The sequence below is a fragment of the Rattus rattus genome, chromosome 18 (genome assembly GCF_011064425.1).
Source record: "Rattus rattus isolate New Zealand chromosome 18, Rrattus_CSIRO_v1, whole genome shotgun sequence".
In the NCBI taxonomy this organism is placed as follows: Eukaryota; Metazoa; Chordata; class Mammalia; order Rodentia; family Muridae; genus Rattus; species Rattus rattus.
Window position 1 is genome coordinate 21,725,374 of NC_046171.1, and position 20,123 is coordinate 21,745,496.

At 38.2% G+C, this 20,123-nt stretch overlaps 1 protein-coding gene across 1 annotated transcript in view; it reads right to left on the reverse strand.

Annotated features, from left to right (window-relative positions):
* Positions 1–274: 274 nt before the first annotated feature.
* Ctnna3 (catenin alpha 3) overlaps positions 275–20,123 on the reverse strand; it is a 1,495,245-nt gene continuing 1,475,396 nt past the window's right edge. Inside the window, exon 18 of the mRNA XM_032888434.1 lies at positions 275–696. Coding sequence (XP_032744325.1) covers positions 409–696 — 288 coding nt within the window. The 3' untranslated portion in view covers positions 275–408. The remainder of the gene's footprint in view (positions 697–20,123) is intronic.

Below are 20,123 nucleotides of genomic sequence, written 5' to 3' on the forward strand. Positions count from 1 at the left end.
TTTGTGTCTAGTGAAATGCGAGTGCAAAGCTTATGACATGGTCTTCCTCCTCCTGGATAAAGAACGCATGGGTGCAGACATTTCTGGGTAATCAGAAGTCACTTTATCTCTTGCGTTCATTTTGTAATGAACGTAAGCTCTTCCCTGTGAGAGGTAATAGTAAAGGACGCCCACGAGTTTTATTCCCTAGGTACTCCCAGTCAGGTAACTAGGTTGTACTGGCTGTATAGGGTCAACAATGGCAGGATCCCAAACACACATCTTACAGACTGGCTTAACCCCAATGTTTTATGTTATTTGGGAGTTTAACTCTTAAACTTGGTGAAATTAAAGAACCAATGAACCATGAAATAAAGCGGTGTGGTTAGCCTGGGGTGCAGAAATGGGCACTAGAGTGGATGACGGTATTCAGTAAACTTGTCTCCCTCTGAATTCACTCATGACTTGAACTGGGTGGATCTTTTTCTTGGCGGAGCCTCTTCTGACAACTGCCCATGTTTCTTCCGGCTTCTCTCTTTTAATCAAGGGCTTTTTAGCTGGAGCCTTCATTCTCCACATGACAACTGGGTGCCGGGGCCCTGCAGAACTCTGGATGCGGATGATCTTGGTGGAGGCGATGTATGACATTTTCACTGTTTGCACTACAGCATTCATTAAATTCTTGGCTGCTTGGATCAGGGAGGTGACACTGTCCAACTGTAAGGGAAGAGAAACGTTACTAGAAGACTTGTGGATATGGATGCTGACAGTGACACTACGTTCACCAAAAATATGAATCGGCAAACACTTATTTTACACATCGATATGGAATCATTTACATATTTCCATCCTATTATTTTTAAAAATTATGTGATGTGTAAATATATTCATGTTTGTTTTTAATATTGTATCTTGGATTGAATTCTTTTTCTTTGCAAGGAAGCTATACACACACCACACACACACACACACACACACACACACACACACACACACACTACTTGAAAGTAGAGACATATACAAACATCATTTTTTTGAGTATTTCATAAATAATCACACTTAAATGAGTCTCTGTTTTAACATGGAGATGTGATTTTTCTTGTGGAGACTGCTGCTATAAAAAGAATGGAGAAAATAAATGAAATTAAGTTTAAAGTTCAGATTTCCTTTTTGGTATCTTTGGGAAAGTTCCAACAAATCAGCTAACCCAGGGGAAAATATTTATTAAAGATAAAATAATACATATAAGAAGCCAGTAGAGTAGTTGCCAAGAGTGTGTAATAATTAAGTAGCATTACGTCTGCACCTAGGAAAACTGGCAAATTGCTAAATGATAAAGATGTACTCACAAAATTGCTAAAAATACCTCTCCCCAGATGACCTTGTTTGTTAAATTTTCAGGGTGCTATTCATGTAAACACGCTCAGGAAAATAAAAGTGGAGTGGCATTCCTAGAATTTTTCAACATATCTCGGAGCTAAGCCAAGTCGATTTGTTTTTATACAACCAGTGCTTTTCAATTATTTCAGTTTGGCAGATTGTCATCTGCAGCCAACTCACATGGGGAGATGCTCCTCCACTGTCCCCCTCTCTGAGAGGAGCTGTCAGGGCTAGGGCTTAAACACCGGCTTTGTATGGTTACTGAAACTCATCAGTAGCTGCTGGCCTGAGTGCTCTACCTTTGCTGTCCACAGAGCTTCATCTCACACTCAGAATAAATGAGTGAGGCAGAGTGGGGAGATGAGATTATGTGCCTGGGGCAGTGGTATGTCTGGATGCTTCCTCGCAAGAAAATTTAATTAGCTCCATAATTTTTCGAGCCTGAGATCCTTAAAAAGATAACAGCAAGTATGTGTATGTATGTGTATATGTATGCATATACACACATATTATATATGTTTAACATACTATATTTAACATATCTATATAATATTCATATATGTTATAGAATGTATTCTATAACATAATTATATAATAATATTATAATATATATTAATTTAAAGACAGTGATATTTGGCAACTACTACACATGTATCTATACTTTACATGTATTATTTCTATCTGTGTGTCTCTCTCTCTCTCTCTCTCTCTCTCTCTCTCTCTCTCTCTCTTTTATATATAAAACTTAAAGCCAGAGCTGTAAAACCTGTACAAGGCAAAAATGGCAAATGCTTGATAAATACTAAACAGGATTTTAAGTCCTCACAAGTGTTTTAGAGGGGGTGTGTGTCTGTGTATTGCTGTTGTTTTGTTGTTTGTGTGTATGTGTGCCCAAGCATGCATGTGTAGACAGCGGGTGTCATCCTCCTCCTGTATTACTCCCTGCCGTATATTTTGATATAGAGTTTCTCATTGAATTTAGAACTCACTGACTGGCTAATATGGCGGGCCAGCGAGCACCTGAGCTCTTGGAGGCCATTAGGCATTTGTTAGTCTATACTGAGCCTTATAAAACTACTAAATTTTAAATAGATTAGCATGAGTCATAAAAAACTAACAGACTGCAAAATAAAATCTCTTTTATAATTGTTTCGTTAAAAGCCTAGTCCTTTTTCAAAGTTGTTTGACAATGAGATATCTAAGACCTCAAAACATCATAAGCTTCTGCCAATGCATTTGCTTGCCCTCCCGAACTTGATGATAAGAGACCCTTTGCCTGAAGATAGCCTGTACTAAGAAAGAGAACAGGAAAGATCAAGCTCAGACTAACCTGGAAGCTTCATCCCAACTGGTTAGCTTTCATAATGCTGGGATGGGCTATGAACACTACCAGACATTTTAAAAAATCAATAATTTCCCTCATCTGAGAACTTTGTGAGCTATGAGAATTCCTGGATTGGAAAGACATGCCCACTGCTACACTGTTATACAAATGTTTGGAAATCCAATCAGAAATATTTAAAGCTCATTCCACATGAGCCATTATCAGGGTAATAACCTATGGCTAGACAGGACATAGACTATGGATGAGGATCTGCTACTATTATTCTGCTAAATGGCTATAGTATTAAGTTGGCTCCCAATAACTTATAACTAAATCTATAGTTTGAGGCACCTCTCAGACCTCATCAGAGAAGTTTCTGTAGCAGTATCCAATTAATACTCTCATTGACCCCGACGGCAGCAGCATTCCTCACTACCCGCCCCAAATGAAGTACAAACCCACATAGCCTTAAACAGCTCTGTTGTGGTAAAATTTAAAAAGGCTCACAACCCGGTCCCATGAATTCCCACTCTATGCATGGAATCCGCGAGCTCTTGCTGTTTCTCTGTTGGCCGCTTTCACACACTGTCCCATCAGTGGGTTGTTACTGTGCCTGTTACCATCGCATTCCGTGGGCCCCATGCCATGCTAGCCCCAAGCATTCTATAGCCTTGCACGGCTTCCTGTCATGAACTGTTCACACTCCCTATACCCAGTGAAATCATTACTCACAAACTGGAACCCAACAACCAGATTTATGTGTTTAATGCTCAATGTACAATACATCCACACAATTAACTTACAACCAATTGACAAGGATATAAACCACCCACCTACATAAGATATAGTTTGCTCATCTAGACACAAAAAATTCTGTATATATCCATCCCTTAAGAACATTCATAACAACCTGTATCTATGTAGAGATGTACGGTGAGTATCATTTATGTCAGTTTCCATGTTGCTTCTCCCACTGCTCTCTCATGTTGCTCCAGTCTCCTCCTCCTCTAAAACTTTTCTCCCACCCATCCTTCCTTCTCGTCCAATGACAGGCCTCGTTCTATCTTGTACATGCCTTTACCTGCATAATTACATCAGCCTACATAGCTCAATGGCTGGGCCACTTCCTATTCTCTGCATGGCTAATTTACCCCTCTGTGGTATTCCTGAACTATTACTCACTAAATTCTATATTCCACCTTGGCTGCCCCAGACCCAGACATGCAGAACTCTTGGGCATTGATACCCTGGCTACTACATGGTGGCTATGTTCTCTGTCCCGCACCTTCCCAGGCATGGTATCTTTTAACTCCTACTCTCTGCATGGCAGATCTCTTTTCCCCTCTTCTTTGGTTCCTAGCCCAGGAATCCTAAAAGTCTCACCTCTGTTTCCCTGCTCAGCCATTAGTTGCCAGCATCTTTATTTCCCAATCAAAACCAACTGGGGACAGGGGTCCCTCAGAGTCTACTTGCCAACATACAGGCCCATTCTCATGCAATTTGGGGGACCCACATTAACATACTACAAGCAGCATTAGACCAAACTCACAAGCTTCCATTGTGCAGTTGATGATGACAAACACTGAGAGTCATGACTGGTCAAGGTGCAGAAAATAATCGACTGCAGAATGTTCGCTCCTAAAGAGCAGGAAGGCAGGTGGTTCTGGGAACAGTGAATACAAGCCAAACCTCGTAAGTGGATTTCCCAAAGAACTAATAAAATAACCCCATGGTGTCTAGACAACATGGATGGTACTTGTCAAATCCAACACACAAAAATGAAACAAAACAAAAACAGAAAAAGAAACATGTTTTTCCAGTGAGTGCAATGATAGCTCAGGATGCTGAAGAATGGCCTTCCCTCAAATATGAAATCACTGCGTTTGTCTTATCGGTTCTGCACAATCATAGATTCTTCTATAAAAGAAGAGCACCTGCCATTCAAGCTTACATCAGCGGCTTTGACCTTACCACTCCAAAAACCTTACTTCCTCTTACCTTCCTTTTGATTTTGCAATCTTACCATGGATAGGCTACATTGACTTCCTTTCCTTTTGCTTTCTCCATGTAAGTGGTAGCTTTAGACAGGGAGCATAGGAAGGGAGTTCAAGTTCAACCCAGGCCTCACGGTGTGGGGATGGCTTGTCTTCCTTCTTCACTCAATCAGTAAGTCCCTACCTGTGCTACTATGAACTCTTAGCTTGGTTTCTGAAAAATCATTTGACTTTAAGATCTGAAATTGGTTCTATAAAAAACCTTCTGTTTCACATGACTCAGACAAAACACAGGACAAATTATGCCTCCTGGAGCGCATGAAGACTAGCTTTGCAAACAAAGATTAGGGCACTTGCTCATAGAATACTGTTATTGTATGAGGATAACTTCCAGACCTTGCTGCAGGCTACTCAGCTCCATGTGTTATGTGTGCTGAGATGAGCACCTTGGAGCTCTTAGCCAAATGACAAGCAATGGCAAAGGCAAGTCTAAATAATGGAACAAAATTTCATTCTGTACCCAAGGAGTATCTATGGCCTACTCATCGAGAATAAATATGTGCAATTGAATGCCTGCAAACATTATTTAAAACCCTTTCTATTCAGATCTAATTTCACAAAAATTATTTTAAGAGTAGGCTTTGGTAGAACTCTTTGTGTAAAGACAAAGGTAAATTTGGGTGAGGTAACGCACGACTTTGGCATCTACAATCAACTTATTGAACAAAATGTCCTTAAAATCACCTGTGCGGTACAAGATTATTGACTCATTCCAATGCCTAGGAGAGTAAACCAACCAGACTTTAAAATTCAGGCCAACAGGATCTCTATTATATATCACTTGCATTAACTGAAGGCTTCTGCTGGCAAATATAACCTGAAATGTTTGCCACACAGAGGCGCGTCTTACTGGAATCTGCAAACACTTCCTTCCAAGCTAGATAAAAACTAGGTAGGAACGGGAACAGCTGATTCTAAATTCCTTCGCTATTCTCACACCTCACCATAATAAATAAACATTGCATAAATACATACATAAAAAACAAAACTGTAAACAACTTTAGTTATAGCCTCCAGGACAAGGAAGTCCCTAAGACCTATTTAACCATTAGAATGTATAAATGGAATCCTGATTAATCAAATACTTTTTCTGATGCTCAAAAAGAATTTAAATTAATTTGTTTGCCTAGATACTGAAGCCTGCGGGAAGACACAGTCCTGTGACTCTGAAAGCCTTTTTTACTCTGACTTAAATGACTCGGTTAGAGAATTTGGATGAGACATCAGCACAGATCTTATTAAAACATGCACATGTGTTGGGTGGTAAGTACATAAAGCAACTGCATCTTAAAAGATTTAAAGATCCCTTTCTTATGTTTCCAACTTATAGGCGCCATTGATATCTGTAGACTAAGCTCTAAACACGATTACCACACACTGCAAGATACTATAATACATTTTTTTCAGCAAAAATACATGAGCAAAGTCAATGTTTTCCAATCCACCATAAACCCCTCTTGAGCATCTCATTTATCCCAGCACTTGCTTAACACATTCTATTGTCTCCAAAGAGATTTATCTGAAGAATGGCCCCCATTGAAAGTACTCTCCTTTTTTTTTCCTCCAAATGTATTCAAAAATGCTAAACAGCCTTGCTAGCTGATTAGGCAACTTCAGTAAGGGCTTTGTTAAAGCCAGTTAAAATGGAGGTGCATGTCCAGATTTAAGTTGTCAAGGTCATTAAGAGTAGGAGAAAGTTTACTGTTGGGACATGAAACATTACCCTTATAACATATATATATTTGATATTGCAGATGACCAAAGTTTGGTTCTCAGCACTCATATCAGGTAGCTGACAGTGCCCTCCTACACAAGCTCTAGGGGACACAATGCCCTTCTCTGGACTCTGCCGGTACTGTCCCCCAACATGTACACAAAATAAGAATGAATTCTTTTTTAAAAGACATATGCTTAGTGGAGGTACTGATTTTTCCAAATAATAATAGCTCTAGAGACATTTTATATGGTCAAAATGGTAATCTTTATCTCCTTTAACTTTACATTTATCATAAGACAATAATATAGCACAAATAGAAATAATGGTTAATTATTTATGTACTGCTATTATTTGAAATGATCAATAGTGCATACTGGGCATACAATTAAATGATATGTTATTTATATGAGTTGTAGAACTATATGTGTAGAGATGACACCAAATATTTTTCAAGACAGCCACAATCATTCATGTTTTTGGTCATTCTCCTGTACTCTCCCATGAAACTATAAAGGATTCCTAGATTTTTCTATACTCAGATTTCACCAGGAATTTTCTAGAAGCTATAATAAGAAATGAATCACTGACAAATAAGTTTCTGATTATTTGCATTTAAAATTTAGGGCCTATTAAAAATACTCTTCTCACAAAGCTTCAACTTCACAGCTTTCCATTAGCATCCTTCCTAAAAATTACAGGTCAGTGGCTATAAATGAGAAACATATCTTATTCCAAGAGTACAAGTTTTGTAATAAACAGCATACATGTATCCCAATCTGCTAAATGTTCAATGCTACATGAGAAGGGTTTGATAACATTCATTTTGGTATTGATTATTTGGGTTCATTAATTTCTCATAAATGTAATTTTATAAGCTGAAATGTCAAATAATTTGACATGGAGGACAGGAATTTGGATCAAACAATAGTTCAGTTCTCCCTACCATTGATATTGGAGGTGTAGTGGTTGGGGATTTTTCCCTATTGTTGTCTCAATACCATGTGCTTGTATTTCAGGCGTCTCTGGAAACATTATGATACCAACTTTGCTTGACATCTGCCTTACAGTTCACGTTCCAGGTCCAGTAAAGAAAACAGAAACCCTTCCAAGGGTTTCACAAGGCCAGTTAATGTAGGAATGGGGCTATATGGGAAATGGAACTACTGGGAGGCAAAACTGCCCAGAGCCAACTGTCACATCGCACACTGCCACACTCTTTGGGGCTAAGAAGATGGAGACTGCAAAACCATGGGACATACTCAAAGTGGAAGACTGTCTACCACTAGTCTGACAATTGTCTGCTATTAGGTAACCCTCATAAGTCATTTGACAGAACCTTTGACGATGAAAAATTCCTGCCAAGCACGATGACAAGGACAGTGGATTTCTGCCCGAGGATGCATTTCCCTCTATTTCCTTTGGGAGGTTTGTTCTGGTTTAATCCCCCAAACCTTCTGAAGTGTGATTTTTCATTTTACTGATTACAATACTGGGCTTGAAAACCTAAAATTAACATTTGTGTTAATATTGTGTCAATATTGTTCATACAAATCAAGCAGCTAGCTTTATTAGCTTTGTCACAGATACACAAACATACACACATACACACATACACACATACACACATATACACACACCACATGCATATACATGCACACATATAAAGTCACACACAGCACACACATGTACACATACACATATGCACACATATACCACATGTACACACAGACATGCACATATAAAAACGTACAGATACACAGTATACATATGCACAAATATACACACAAATATACATGTATAATACTCACAGGGATGCACACACACATACACATAAAATATATACACATAAATACACCCAAATATACACAGACACACACACACACACACACACACACACACAGACACATACAGACACATACACTCTTATACACAGATAGGAACAAGTGGAATAGCCTTTCATATTTCTAAGACCTTTATATATTTAAATGACTCTTAGGATGTGTCAGCCATGCTCAGGATTCCCTTAAAAAGGCTGGTATTTTTTTTTAAAACTGGAGCTACAAAAATAAAGAGATAAATAAATTATGTTACATGACTGTCACCTAAGTATTCATATATCATTTATACAGAGTTTTACAGAGTACTTCTTTATATTTTAAGTAAAATGTCATTTTGTCAAGTACTTTTTATATACCTACATTATGACTTAATCCTTCCATAGTCTTTAAGGCTTATCTATAGTTTAATACAACCCCATAAATGATAACATTGACCCACTATTACTAATTGAAGAGGAAACTGTAATATTTATTAAAAATAAGAACCACTTTGAATGCATGAACATTATAAATCTGCATCAACGAAACTTATGTTAAAGGTGCCAGTTTTTTGGGTTCGTCCATGTCTCATTAGTGTCCCCGAGCACCCGTAGTCTCATAGGCCTGGAAACCATGTGTGTGCCCAGTCTAGCCTTCAGAGATTATGCACATCCCCGCAATCAGTGGTTTCAATCTAGGATGGGCAGTGCTACTACTAATTCATATCATAATTGCTTGATCCAATCTAGTGGAGCAAGAGGTTTGACAGCTAAGGAGACAGAAGGCGTCTTTGGAAATGTTTCCAAGGGAAGCCTGGAGCAATAGAACTGTTATCTGAGACGGGAAGCATGGAATATGTCAGTTAAAATGCTAGGTACCTTGAGGAAAACAATTAAGGTGTCCTTCAAATCACCACATTCTATTTATTTTACTTCGTATCTGAGAAAATATCGGGGGGCCTCGGAATTGTCCACAGTAGGAAAAATACTAGAAAGTTCTGATGCCGAGTTTAGTTTCTTTTCGAATCAGACATCTCTTTTGGCTTGCCTGGAGTGTCTTATAAAACAAAGCAATCTTCCAGAACCTCTCTATAGATAAGTACAGCTGTCTCCTCATTGAAGGGAAGAGGTTCAAACACATTTCGGAGCAGCTGGCTCTTGCCCTCGCAGCTGTCTGGAAAATGAGAATCTTTTCTGGCAGCAGGTCCCAAGCCCAAAGCAGTGGGTGTCTGAACTAATCCCCAGGCAGCAGAATGCAGTAGGTTGCAGACACGGGAAAGCATGTGTGGCTTTTAATCATTTTGATCTTTGGCTTTGTGTAAAGTCAAAGAAGAAAGCTCACAGGGTAGGATGAAGATCAGGTGAGTACATGCATGTTCCTATGCAGCAAAGGAGAAAGTCAGTACAGCCTAGAGCTTAAGAAAGGACTCAAGGCAGACTGGATGAATTCAAACAGTTTTTCTCACTGAACCACAGGGTATTTTTGGTTTGGTTTTGCTTTGGTTTTGATGTGAAAAACAGAAACATATCAACACTGACTCCCCAGAATTGTCCTAAGACAGTGGTAATATGCCGGACAAGTGAGCCGTTCTCCCTGAGTATGAAGGCTTTGAGAAAAGTATTCCCTTTTAACCGGGGTGAGCATAAAGCTTGAAATGAAGAGGAAACATGAGCTTCCAATAATAGCTCAATTTTTCAAACCTGTGTGCAAAGGTCATATGCATCAGGATTTATATAAAAGTTTATATATCACACCAATAGGAGCTTTGTGAAGTAGGTAGCATTTCCTTGTTGATCAAATAACATAATGCATCTGATAAATGTAAGAAACAACATTTCAGTGACTTGGGCAGTGTAATCTAGGCAGGAAGAGGTGGACTCAAGTCATACGATACTACAAACTGTACTCGCTATCACGCTGGACTGACACTTTCTCTAAACAAGGAAATGCCTCATAAAATGTCTTCTCTCCCTTGTGTGATGACTACTTAATTCTTTTGAAATTTTCCCAAACGCCCTGCTTTTTGTTTTGTTTTGTTCTACCTTTAGACTTGCAAGGCTGAAACAGTGTTACATTTTACTTTGGGAGTCTTCCTGCTTGTGCCTTGATCTCTGTGGTAGACAGTCTCTAACTTTGCTTCTCCTTCAGATATGCATGCTTAGTGCGGCTGTACGTTTGTTTCTGTCCCATGCACAGCTTAAGAGAAACAGACTTAAGTGATTGAAAAGTGTTAGGTTTGCGGGCATATCTTGGCAGACCCCAACACCTAATAAGAGACCCTGTTTTCACATTTGTGTATCACACTGGACAATGTTAGCAGTTTCATTTTCTTTTTAAAGATCTACTGTTGGGCTAGAGAGATGGCTCAGTGGTTAATAGCACTGAGTGCTCTTCCAGAGGTCCTGAGTTCAATTCCCAGCACCCACATGGTAGCTCATAACCATCTGTAATGGGTTCCAATGCCCTTTTCTGGTGTATCTGAAGACAGCTACAGTGTAGTCATTAAAATAAAATAAGTCTTTCAAAAAATCTATTTAACATAACATTCATAAGTACAGTCTTCATATGCCCCATTGTTGTAAGTCTTAGCTAGGGTAACCCTCATAGATTCCTGGGAGTTTCTGTTGCCATGGTTTTCTAGCTTATCCCAGAGATGCTCCTCCATTCCAGTTGCCTCTTCCAGTACTCTTTCCCTCTGTCTTTCCCCAATCTGATCCCTCCTGCTCCCATCCTCAACCATCCCCCACCCAATTCCCTCCTTCCATCCACCTCTGAGGCCTTATTCTATTTCCCCTTATCAGTGGGATTCAAGCATTCCCCCTTGGGTCCTCCTTGATAGCTTCTTTGGGTCCATAAACCGTAGCATGCACTTTATGATGAATATATTCTTTTAAGTGAGTATATCCTAAGTGTGTCTTTCTGAGTCTAGATTATCTCAGTCACGATGATATTTTCCAGTTTCATCCATTCGCCCGCAAACTTTATGATGTCACTGTCACTTAGTAACTAAGTAAAACTCCACTGTGCAGATGTACCACATTGTCTTTATCTGTTCTTCAGTAGAGGGGCAGCATCTGGGTTGTTTGCAGTTGTTGCCTATCACGAATAAAGCTGCTGTGAACGCAGTTAAACAAAGGTCTTTGCAGCATGGTGGGGCTCTATTTGGGTATATACCCGAGAGTGGTACAGTTGGGTCTTGAGGAAGATCAATTTCCAATTTTCTGAGAAATCACCATATTTATTTCCAATAGAGTGTAAAAGTTTGCACTGCTACCAGCAAGTGTTCCTCTGGCTTCACATCCTTACTACCAGCATGAGCTGTTGCTTGAGTTTTTTACCTTAGCCTTTCCGATGAGTATATATGATGGATTCTCTGAGTTGTTTTGATTTGCATTTGCCTGATGATTACAAATGTTGAACATTTAAGTACTTCTCAGCCATTAGAGACGCCTCTGTTGAGAATACTCTGCTTAAATCTGTACTCCATTTTAACAATTAGATTATTTGGTTTGTCTATGTCTAGTTTCTTAAGTTCTTGTATGTGTTAGCAGTAGAGGATATGAAGTCTGAAATGGCCATCTTCTACAATCAGGTATGGCTTCCGGTTGGGTACCAACCAGCCACAAAATTTTCAACCCAATCTTTGTCTGCCTCTACAATGTCCAGAGATAAAGATGGAGCAGAAACTGAAGGAATGGACAATAAATGACTGGCCTCACTTGAGACCCATGTCATGAGAGAGAACCAACCCCAACACTGTTAATGCTATTCCACTATACTTGTAGACACAAGCTTAGCATAACTGCCCCCTGAGAGGCTTGACCCAGCAGCTGATGGAGACAGATGCAGAGATCCAAAGCCAAACATTAGGCTGAGCTCAAGAAATATTATGGAAGAGAGGGAGGAAACATTGAAGGAGCCTGAGGGATCAAGGACATCACAAGAAAACCTACAGAGTCAGCTCACCTGGGTCAGCTCATGAGCCCACCAACCAAGCAACATGCATAGGACCGACCCAGGTCCTCTGCACATTTGTAGCAGTTGTACACCTGGGTCTCGATGTGGAAGCAAGGATTGTCTCTGAATACAATGCCTGCCTTTGATTCCCTTTCTCTTAACTCGGTGGCCTTCCTGGGCCTCAACAGCAGACTATGCACCTAGTACAAGTTGATATGCCAAGATTGGCTGACATACATGGGAGATCTCCCCTTTTCTGAGAAGAAAGGAATAAGGAGTGTTAGGGGTTGGGGAGGTGAGAAGAAAGGACTGAAAGGAGATGGGGAGTAAGCTGTGACAATAATGTAAAATAAATAAATAATCATAATAAAAGAAAAATATACAAATGTAAAAAATGATAAAGCAGAGGTCACAAAGAGAGAAGAGAGTTGCTCTCTTGGGCAAAGCTTTTAACCCAGAGGCCCAGACATTTCAATGATGCATGCCATGTGTCACAAGGGCCATAATTTGATGGTAATAATAGTTCAAATACTGAAATTGGAAAGTGATTTACGGTTTCTACATAAATTAGTCTGTCTTAAAGGTTACTCATCTAATTGCATCCTTTCATTCAGTTGTATTCTGATATACTATTTTGACTATAATAAGAAAGAAATAGAGTTTAGATCTAGCTTCTTAGTAGCCAAACCAAAAAGGCACTTTAATAATATAGTATCCAGTAAAATGGGCATGTTCAAAAGAGCTATTTTCTGTTTATGACTATATATCTTAGTAGAGAAACAGAAATGAAAATAAAACCAACTGAGATACTCTTCAGTCTATGAACCACAGACAGAAACTGAATATCATCAATTGTTCCTGTGAACCAATAGAAAAACATACCATGTTCTAAGATTCAAAGTTTTATTCTCCAAGTTATTTAATAACTTTGTCTTGCACATTAGTAAGCATTTGTTTGGTAAATCTTTACAGCAATGTATCCCATGGAAGACATTGTTAGCTGAATGTCTCGTAGCTATTTGTCCATTCTTCATTGATCCTTGCTTTTCTTCTTACAGCAATTAGTTCAGCCATCATGGGTAGATCATGATTGGTTATAGGTCATTACCCTTTATGACTGATTGGTCTGAAGGTGATTCACATCATCCTGGTCTGATCAAAATGTTTTGTGGTTCAGGAAAGATTTATCATTCATGGAAAACAACTCTGCACTCTCTTATACCCTAAGAAGCAGTGCACTAAATCTAAAAGAATTTGAGCTACTGAATTCATATCAAAATTATAAACTAATATCCAAGAACAGACAACGGTAAGAAACAGATGGTGAAAAAGAGAACTGTGGAAGGTATTCAGGCTTGGTGGCATCATAAAATCATGGAACAATCATAATCTGAGTTTATGGTGATTATTTATGTCTTTGAGAGTAAGTGTTGCTCTGTTGAACAATAAGATATATTTTAAAACCTTTCTTTTCTTTCCAGTCCAAGACTATGCAAATGAAGATGACATCATCGTCCTTCCAGCTTATGTTTCATATTCTATCATCTTGAGAATTTGCTGCACCTACATCCCTCTAACTATCTGCTTCTCATTACATCTGTTTTGAACACACACACATAGAGTGCCTTGCTGTGGGTACCTATAAGAGTCTGGTTCTATGACACTTCCTTCTTTAACTCTTACTGCACATCTTTCCTTAAGCAATAACAACTCCATTTGGAACCACTCGTCTATAACTACATCAGCTGGATTCTGTCATTTGAATTCCAAGCTATTTTATCCATGGAAGCATATCTATCACGTTTACATCTATTCTCATTTCCATATTCCAAGATTTAGGTAAGACTTATTAAATCGCAGAGAGAATTTATTCCGTGGTAAACTGAAACTATTTGATTTCTTTTAAAGGAAATTTTACTTAAGAGGTCGCATGTAAAACTTTTAAAAATCAGTTCTGTTTTTTCCCTCTTGCTTAAAGCAGGGTCTTTCATGCTTTTTCTGTAGGTGATTTGCATAGTACAGGCTTAACTGGTCCACGAGTTCCCTATGATCCACCTGTCTCTGCCTTCAGGCTATATTTGAGTAATCTTAACGTGGTTTTTAGGGATGTAGATAATCTTGCTAGTCCCAAATGGCAAGAGCCTTTACCCACTGATCCATCTTACCAGTCCTTAGGACCATCCTTTAGACACATGCTGAAGGGAAGGAGTATTTAGGGCAAGTGAGGAACAAATAGATTACGTCTCAAACTTGTCTGTACTAGGTCTAAATAATTGTATATGACCAATGTGATGTCTCCATGGCTCTTTGTCACCACTATAATTGAGTACGATGATTGTTTAACTGTCTAAAAGTGACAGTTATCTACATAGATATAGATAGGGATATGTAGGTATATGTGAATGCTGTTATGCCATGCATAGAACAGCTCTGACTCATTCTGTGAATTATATGCAAAAGCTTACAGCAATAATAATCTCTTAGTCTGAGGTTATTTAATCCAAAGTCATCAGTATGTATATATTCTATCCTATAAGCCCCTTTATTTTTTCAATTCACATTATTAATTCAAGTCATTATCTCTTTTACAGGAACCACTGGATCAGACTCCTATTTCTCTCCTAGGTTAGATCCCCTTTTATTTTTTATTCACCAAGAAATTTATTTCTAAAGCATCATTCTGGTGATTTTTCTATTTTATAAGCTTCCATATAAAAGAAATAATTGTAGAATAAAATCTGTGTTGTTGACTATGTTGTATTCTCCAATGCTCATGCTATCTTATTTTACTCCAATCTGACTCTCAGTTCCTTTCTTATCATTTAAAACAAAATTATGTTCTCCTATCTTTGGGATGTCCTTATCTCTTTTCCAAGAGTTACTTTCCTTGAAATCATACTTATTCCTTTGGACTCAGCAAGATTGTGGCAGAGATTCCCTAGTGAGATGGCAATGATTTCCCAAGCTCTATTTTCTGCTCTCAGGAAGAGGTCATCATAAACTTCTCTGTCCGCATTGTACTCGGCACACACACTGTCATTATGGCATTTGCCACCGTGGATTACGGCTCCTTTGTCCTGATCTTCATTGGGAAAACAGATATAAAGCTATAGGTAAGCAATAACCAAAATGAAATTTTATTGGCTTGTTGTCTCACGTTTAAAATGGTGATTATACCTTTTACAAGATCCTAGAGATTTAACTATCATTTTCTTTGATTCGTTGGGACTGATAAGCCCCATTTTGCACCACATTTATCATGTTAGAAAGGGAAAAATAAGGAGCAGAAGATGAATGCTAATCTAATCGAAGTAGGTTTAGATTTACTGCCCAATATCAAGCAGAAATACATTAAATGACTCCTTTGATGCTGCCGTGTTTGAAACCAAGCATGTTTAAAAAGATAAAACCTGCTGATTTAAATGTTCCATCAAAGAGTTTTAAGAATTTTAGAAGAAATCAATGATTATTGGCAATCTCGGTAAAATAGAATGGGGATGACATAGTTATTCTTAAGGGAATTTTTCAGAGATGAATAAGCCTCTGGATTGAATGACTGCTAAATCTTGCATTTTTATTCTACTAAAACAAGAATTTGTTCTTACTTCGATGGTTAAATCTGATTCATAAAGCAGTGTAGAAGACTCTCAAAAACCCTGAAAACAGACGTGCCATATGACCCAGCTCTACAATGAATGCACATATTCTCTAAGAATTCTACTTCTTAACAAAGCAAGATTCTTGAGTATGCTTATCCCTGCGCTGTCCACAATAGCCAGGAAACAGACCTAGCCTGGGTGTTCATCAACTGAGAAATGGAAAATGAACACGTATTACATATACACAATGGAATTTCATTCAGCTGGAGGACAAAATGAAAACACAAAGCTTAAAAGAAAATGATGGGATTATAAGGCTTAAGGTCAGAAATGTCAGTACTGTACATCTCTCTCATTTATATGTATCCTAGTCTCTAACTGTTCAATGTGTGTATTGGCATGCAAATGTGAGAAAAGTCCTTGGACCTAGAAAGTGGTTGTTGAGATGTGGTAAAAAAAAATATGCTTTATTTGAAGTGTTGAGAAATATAATTAAACATTTAAGATATTAAAGAAGTTTGAGGCTAACAGGATGTAAAGAGAAGAGGGATCTGGAGATGGAGGAATCACAGGAAGAGGAGAGAACTAGAAATTAGTCAACTAAAACCAAATATTCATGAAAATGCCCCAAAGAAACTCTTCACTTTGTGAGTTAATTTTTTTTAAAAATATTCTCCATAAACCATCTAAAACCAAGCACAAGACTAAGTCTGAATTTATCCCAATAACACAAAAAGACAATATAGAATTACTTGTCTCTTTAGCAAAGTCCAAGTTCTCCATCTTGTGTCAGAGAAGAGACAAAACATGACGTATGTCAAGAATCCACTTGCCACTTATATAACCTTGACACGGCTTATTGGAAGTAAGTAGACAGCATGATGATCGGAGGCTGAAGGGAGCTGGTAGAAGCCTGGCAGAAGGAAGTTTGATTTATAACCTTCTAACTGATGACTTTTGCAGACTTGTATCAAATGGTCTTTCTGGATCTCAGCCCTGAATGTATTTAACCTTTGTGGTTGTGCCAATTTATCTACACCTATTAAGTCTGCCTTTCCCAAGGCTGTGAACCCGATTTAGGCCAGATATGGACCTAAGTAAAGTATTTTTTGGCAGGTAGCTTCTTGACTTAGAGCCCAGTTCCATTTACTGACTTACGTGTGAATAAGCTGGGGCCTTAGTTCCCCATGTTTGTGTTCTGACTTTGGATGTGTAATTGAAAACTAACAAAGACTGACAGAAAGGCATTTCAGCCATAAGTCAAGAGATAAAACTTTCAATGTTCACTTGGGCACCAAATGGTTTTGTAGTTTATGCATTCTCCAAGCTTGAATTTCCTTGTGCTATATATGTTGTACTGAATTATTTATAAAAACTCATCTAGTTCTATAACAGAGTCTTATTATTATCTCTCTCTCTGGGTATTCCTATGGATTCCTTAAAATTATGAGAAATGAAATGTATCTTAGTTATTACTTTTAAATTCCCATGCTTGTTTTCCCAATATATGCCGATTGCATGCCTATTCACCTATATTACGTAGTCCTTTGATTTAGCATGTATTGTTGGGATTACTCATATTTTAGTATTTTTCCATCTTTGTCATTATTTTAACATTAACTACATCCTAGAATAGTCCAATGTTATGGGACTGCCTGAGTCCCTAACACTAACTTTTTAGGGGTAACCCTAAGCATTGCATGAAATAGAAAACAGTCCCCACACACGATATTTTAAGGTTTCAGAAACTATTTCTGTAACTTCCATAATAGCAATGTGGAATACTCTACCAGGTTTCTCCTGTCCATAACATTCTAAACTGTGAGTCCAGGTCCAGAAAGACCATATTACACTGTGAATACTGTCCAAGTGCACTCTATATTCTGAAGATTGGCCCAGAACATTGTATATTATCACTAGTGGTCTGACCATTTTATACTGTGACTACTGGTTCCAAACATCCTGTACCACTTTGACTACTAACTCTCTATACTGCGACACTGGCCCAGAATAGCCTTCTACTGTGAGTATTGGTCATGAACACCCTATACAGTTTTACTGTTCCACAACACTTTGACTACTAATCCAGAACTCTGTACTCTCTACATGTTCTGCACTGTGACTACTGCAAAAACTGAGCTCTGTTTAGCAGGATTATTTATAATGAAGTGCAATGTCTTTGGTGTTTTAGATAAAAATAGCCTGAAACCAAACTTTTAAAGTTTGATGAATAAATTGGGTAACTTAAAATAATAAAATCCAATGAAAAAATTATAATATCCACTGAAAAATAAGTTGAATGGAATTGAGCAATAGGGATATTTTTTTAAACCAAATCACTACAACCAACCAAGTCACAATTAATAGAAAAACTTGCTAAACCAAAGTCAATATTTAACATAAAAAAATCTCAAGTTCTTTCAGAAGGAAAGGTTCTAAAAATAAAAATCACTGTGCTGCAATATGGACTCCACTACCCAATGTGACCATACCTTAAGAAAATATAACCGCTTCTTATTGAATGAGAATGCTACATTTATCTTTTCTGAGACTATTCAAATTTTTTAATATAAATATTTTCAGCTCTCACATACTCCCAAACAATATAAAAACCTGTCAAGAAACATCACTCTACTCTTTCTTATAGACTTGCAGTCATTTTCATTGTGATCTTGCCAGAGTTTATGTTGCCCAGCCTCACAGATCGCTGACAGCAAATGTATGTATTAAAGATCATATTTGTAAGCAAGCCAGTTCTATAAATGACAATACACTGACATTCCTAAAACTCAAGAAGGTTTGGTGTTATAGGCTAGTCATCAATAAGTATGAAAAGTTGTGATTCTTCACACACACACAGACACACACACACACACACACACACACACACAAATTCGCATGCTTTTATTTATGGTAGCCTACCTCTTCAAATGGTCCAATTAACCTTTCCTATTCTATTCATGCTATTAGTTTATGGAACTCAAGCATCTCACTGTAATAATTAGCATTTTCTAATCTATGGCACATCAGAAACACTGTCTCCTTTCTATACTTTATTTTGAGAACGAATCAAATCTTAGAAATATCTGACAGTGAAGCTTTCATGGCTAAGTAGGGAAAGGGAGCTAATGGACTATTCCAAGATCATAAATCTAATCAAACCTTAGAGTGAACATTTGCATACTTGTAGTGCATAGTAAAAACAGCTGACTAGGTAGTAAAGCATTAGTAACAACACCATATATAATTAAGTCATTGACTGATAGTCAAACATAGGTGTTGTTGGTCACACTATTTTCCCTTGTCTTTAGATGAAGCACAGGGATTTGTGGTTCACATATACAGTAACAAGGGGAGGTTCTGAACTCAGGGAAGATAAAACCACATTTTTAACCATAAAGCAGGTTCCCCAGTTCAGTAAATTTCAGAACCTAAATCTACCTTTCTAGCTGTGGTACATATTTTCTATACACCATTACCTCCCTAACACCAGATATGACAGTATATAGAATAAAGGATGTATTAAATTTCCCTGGAACATTTAAGCTCAGTCTTTCCAATGTAGAAAATATAGCTAGGGACTGCATCTTTCCTACCAGCTGTGCACTGGAAATACAATTTATTATCCAAAGATCTGTACTTCTGCTCTTAAGGGACTGGCCACCACATAAGCAAGTATAAACTCTGACTTCAGTTATGCATTGACATTGCTACTCTGGCAGGCCATCTGTCACCTCAGAGAGACTGCTGGCTACTTCATGCTAAGTAACTATTAAATTAGCCCCAGAGACTAGGGAGATAGCTTGGTCAGTAAAGTTCTCGTCTTGCCAAGTCCCACAAACAACATATACAAAGCTGGATGTGGTAGTGTCTGGTTAAATTCCAATCTCAGTTCTTCAGAGGCTAATATAGGAGGATGCCTATGGCTCCCTGACCAGAAAGACTAGAGTACTTGTTCAAGGACAGTAAATAGATAATATCTGAAGAAACAAACAAACACATCCTATCTAAGTTAGTCTAAGTGCAGATTGTTTCTTCTCCCTCCATTCCTCCAAATCGACTTTCCCAGTCCCATTGCAAACTCTGTAGCAGTCCAACTGTTATAGCCCCTTTATACTATCTGTGCCCATCTCCAGGGACTAAGCAGATCCTGGTGGAATTCCTCCTTTCCTTCCAATTGTGGATTTCCTCAGCCTCCCTTCTCTTAGCCCATCCCCATTACCAAGTGTCAGCTCCCAGCATAAATACATTTTACCTACTAACTACCCACAGTGGTCACACCTCTCAGGATCCCAT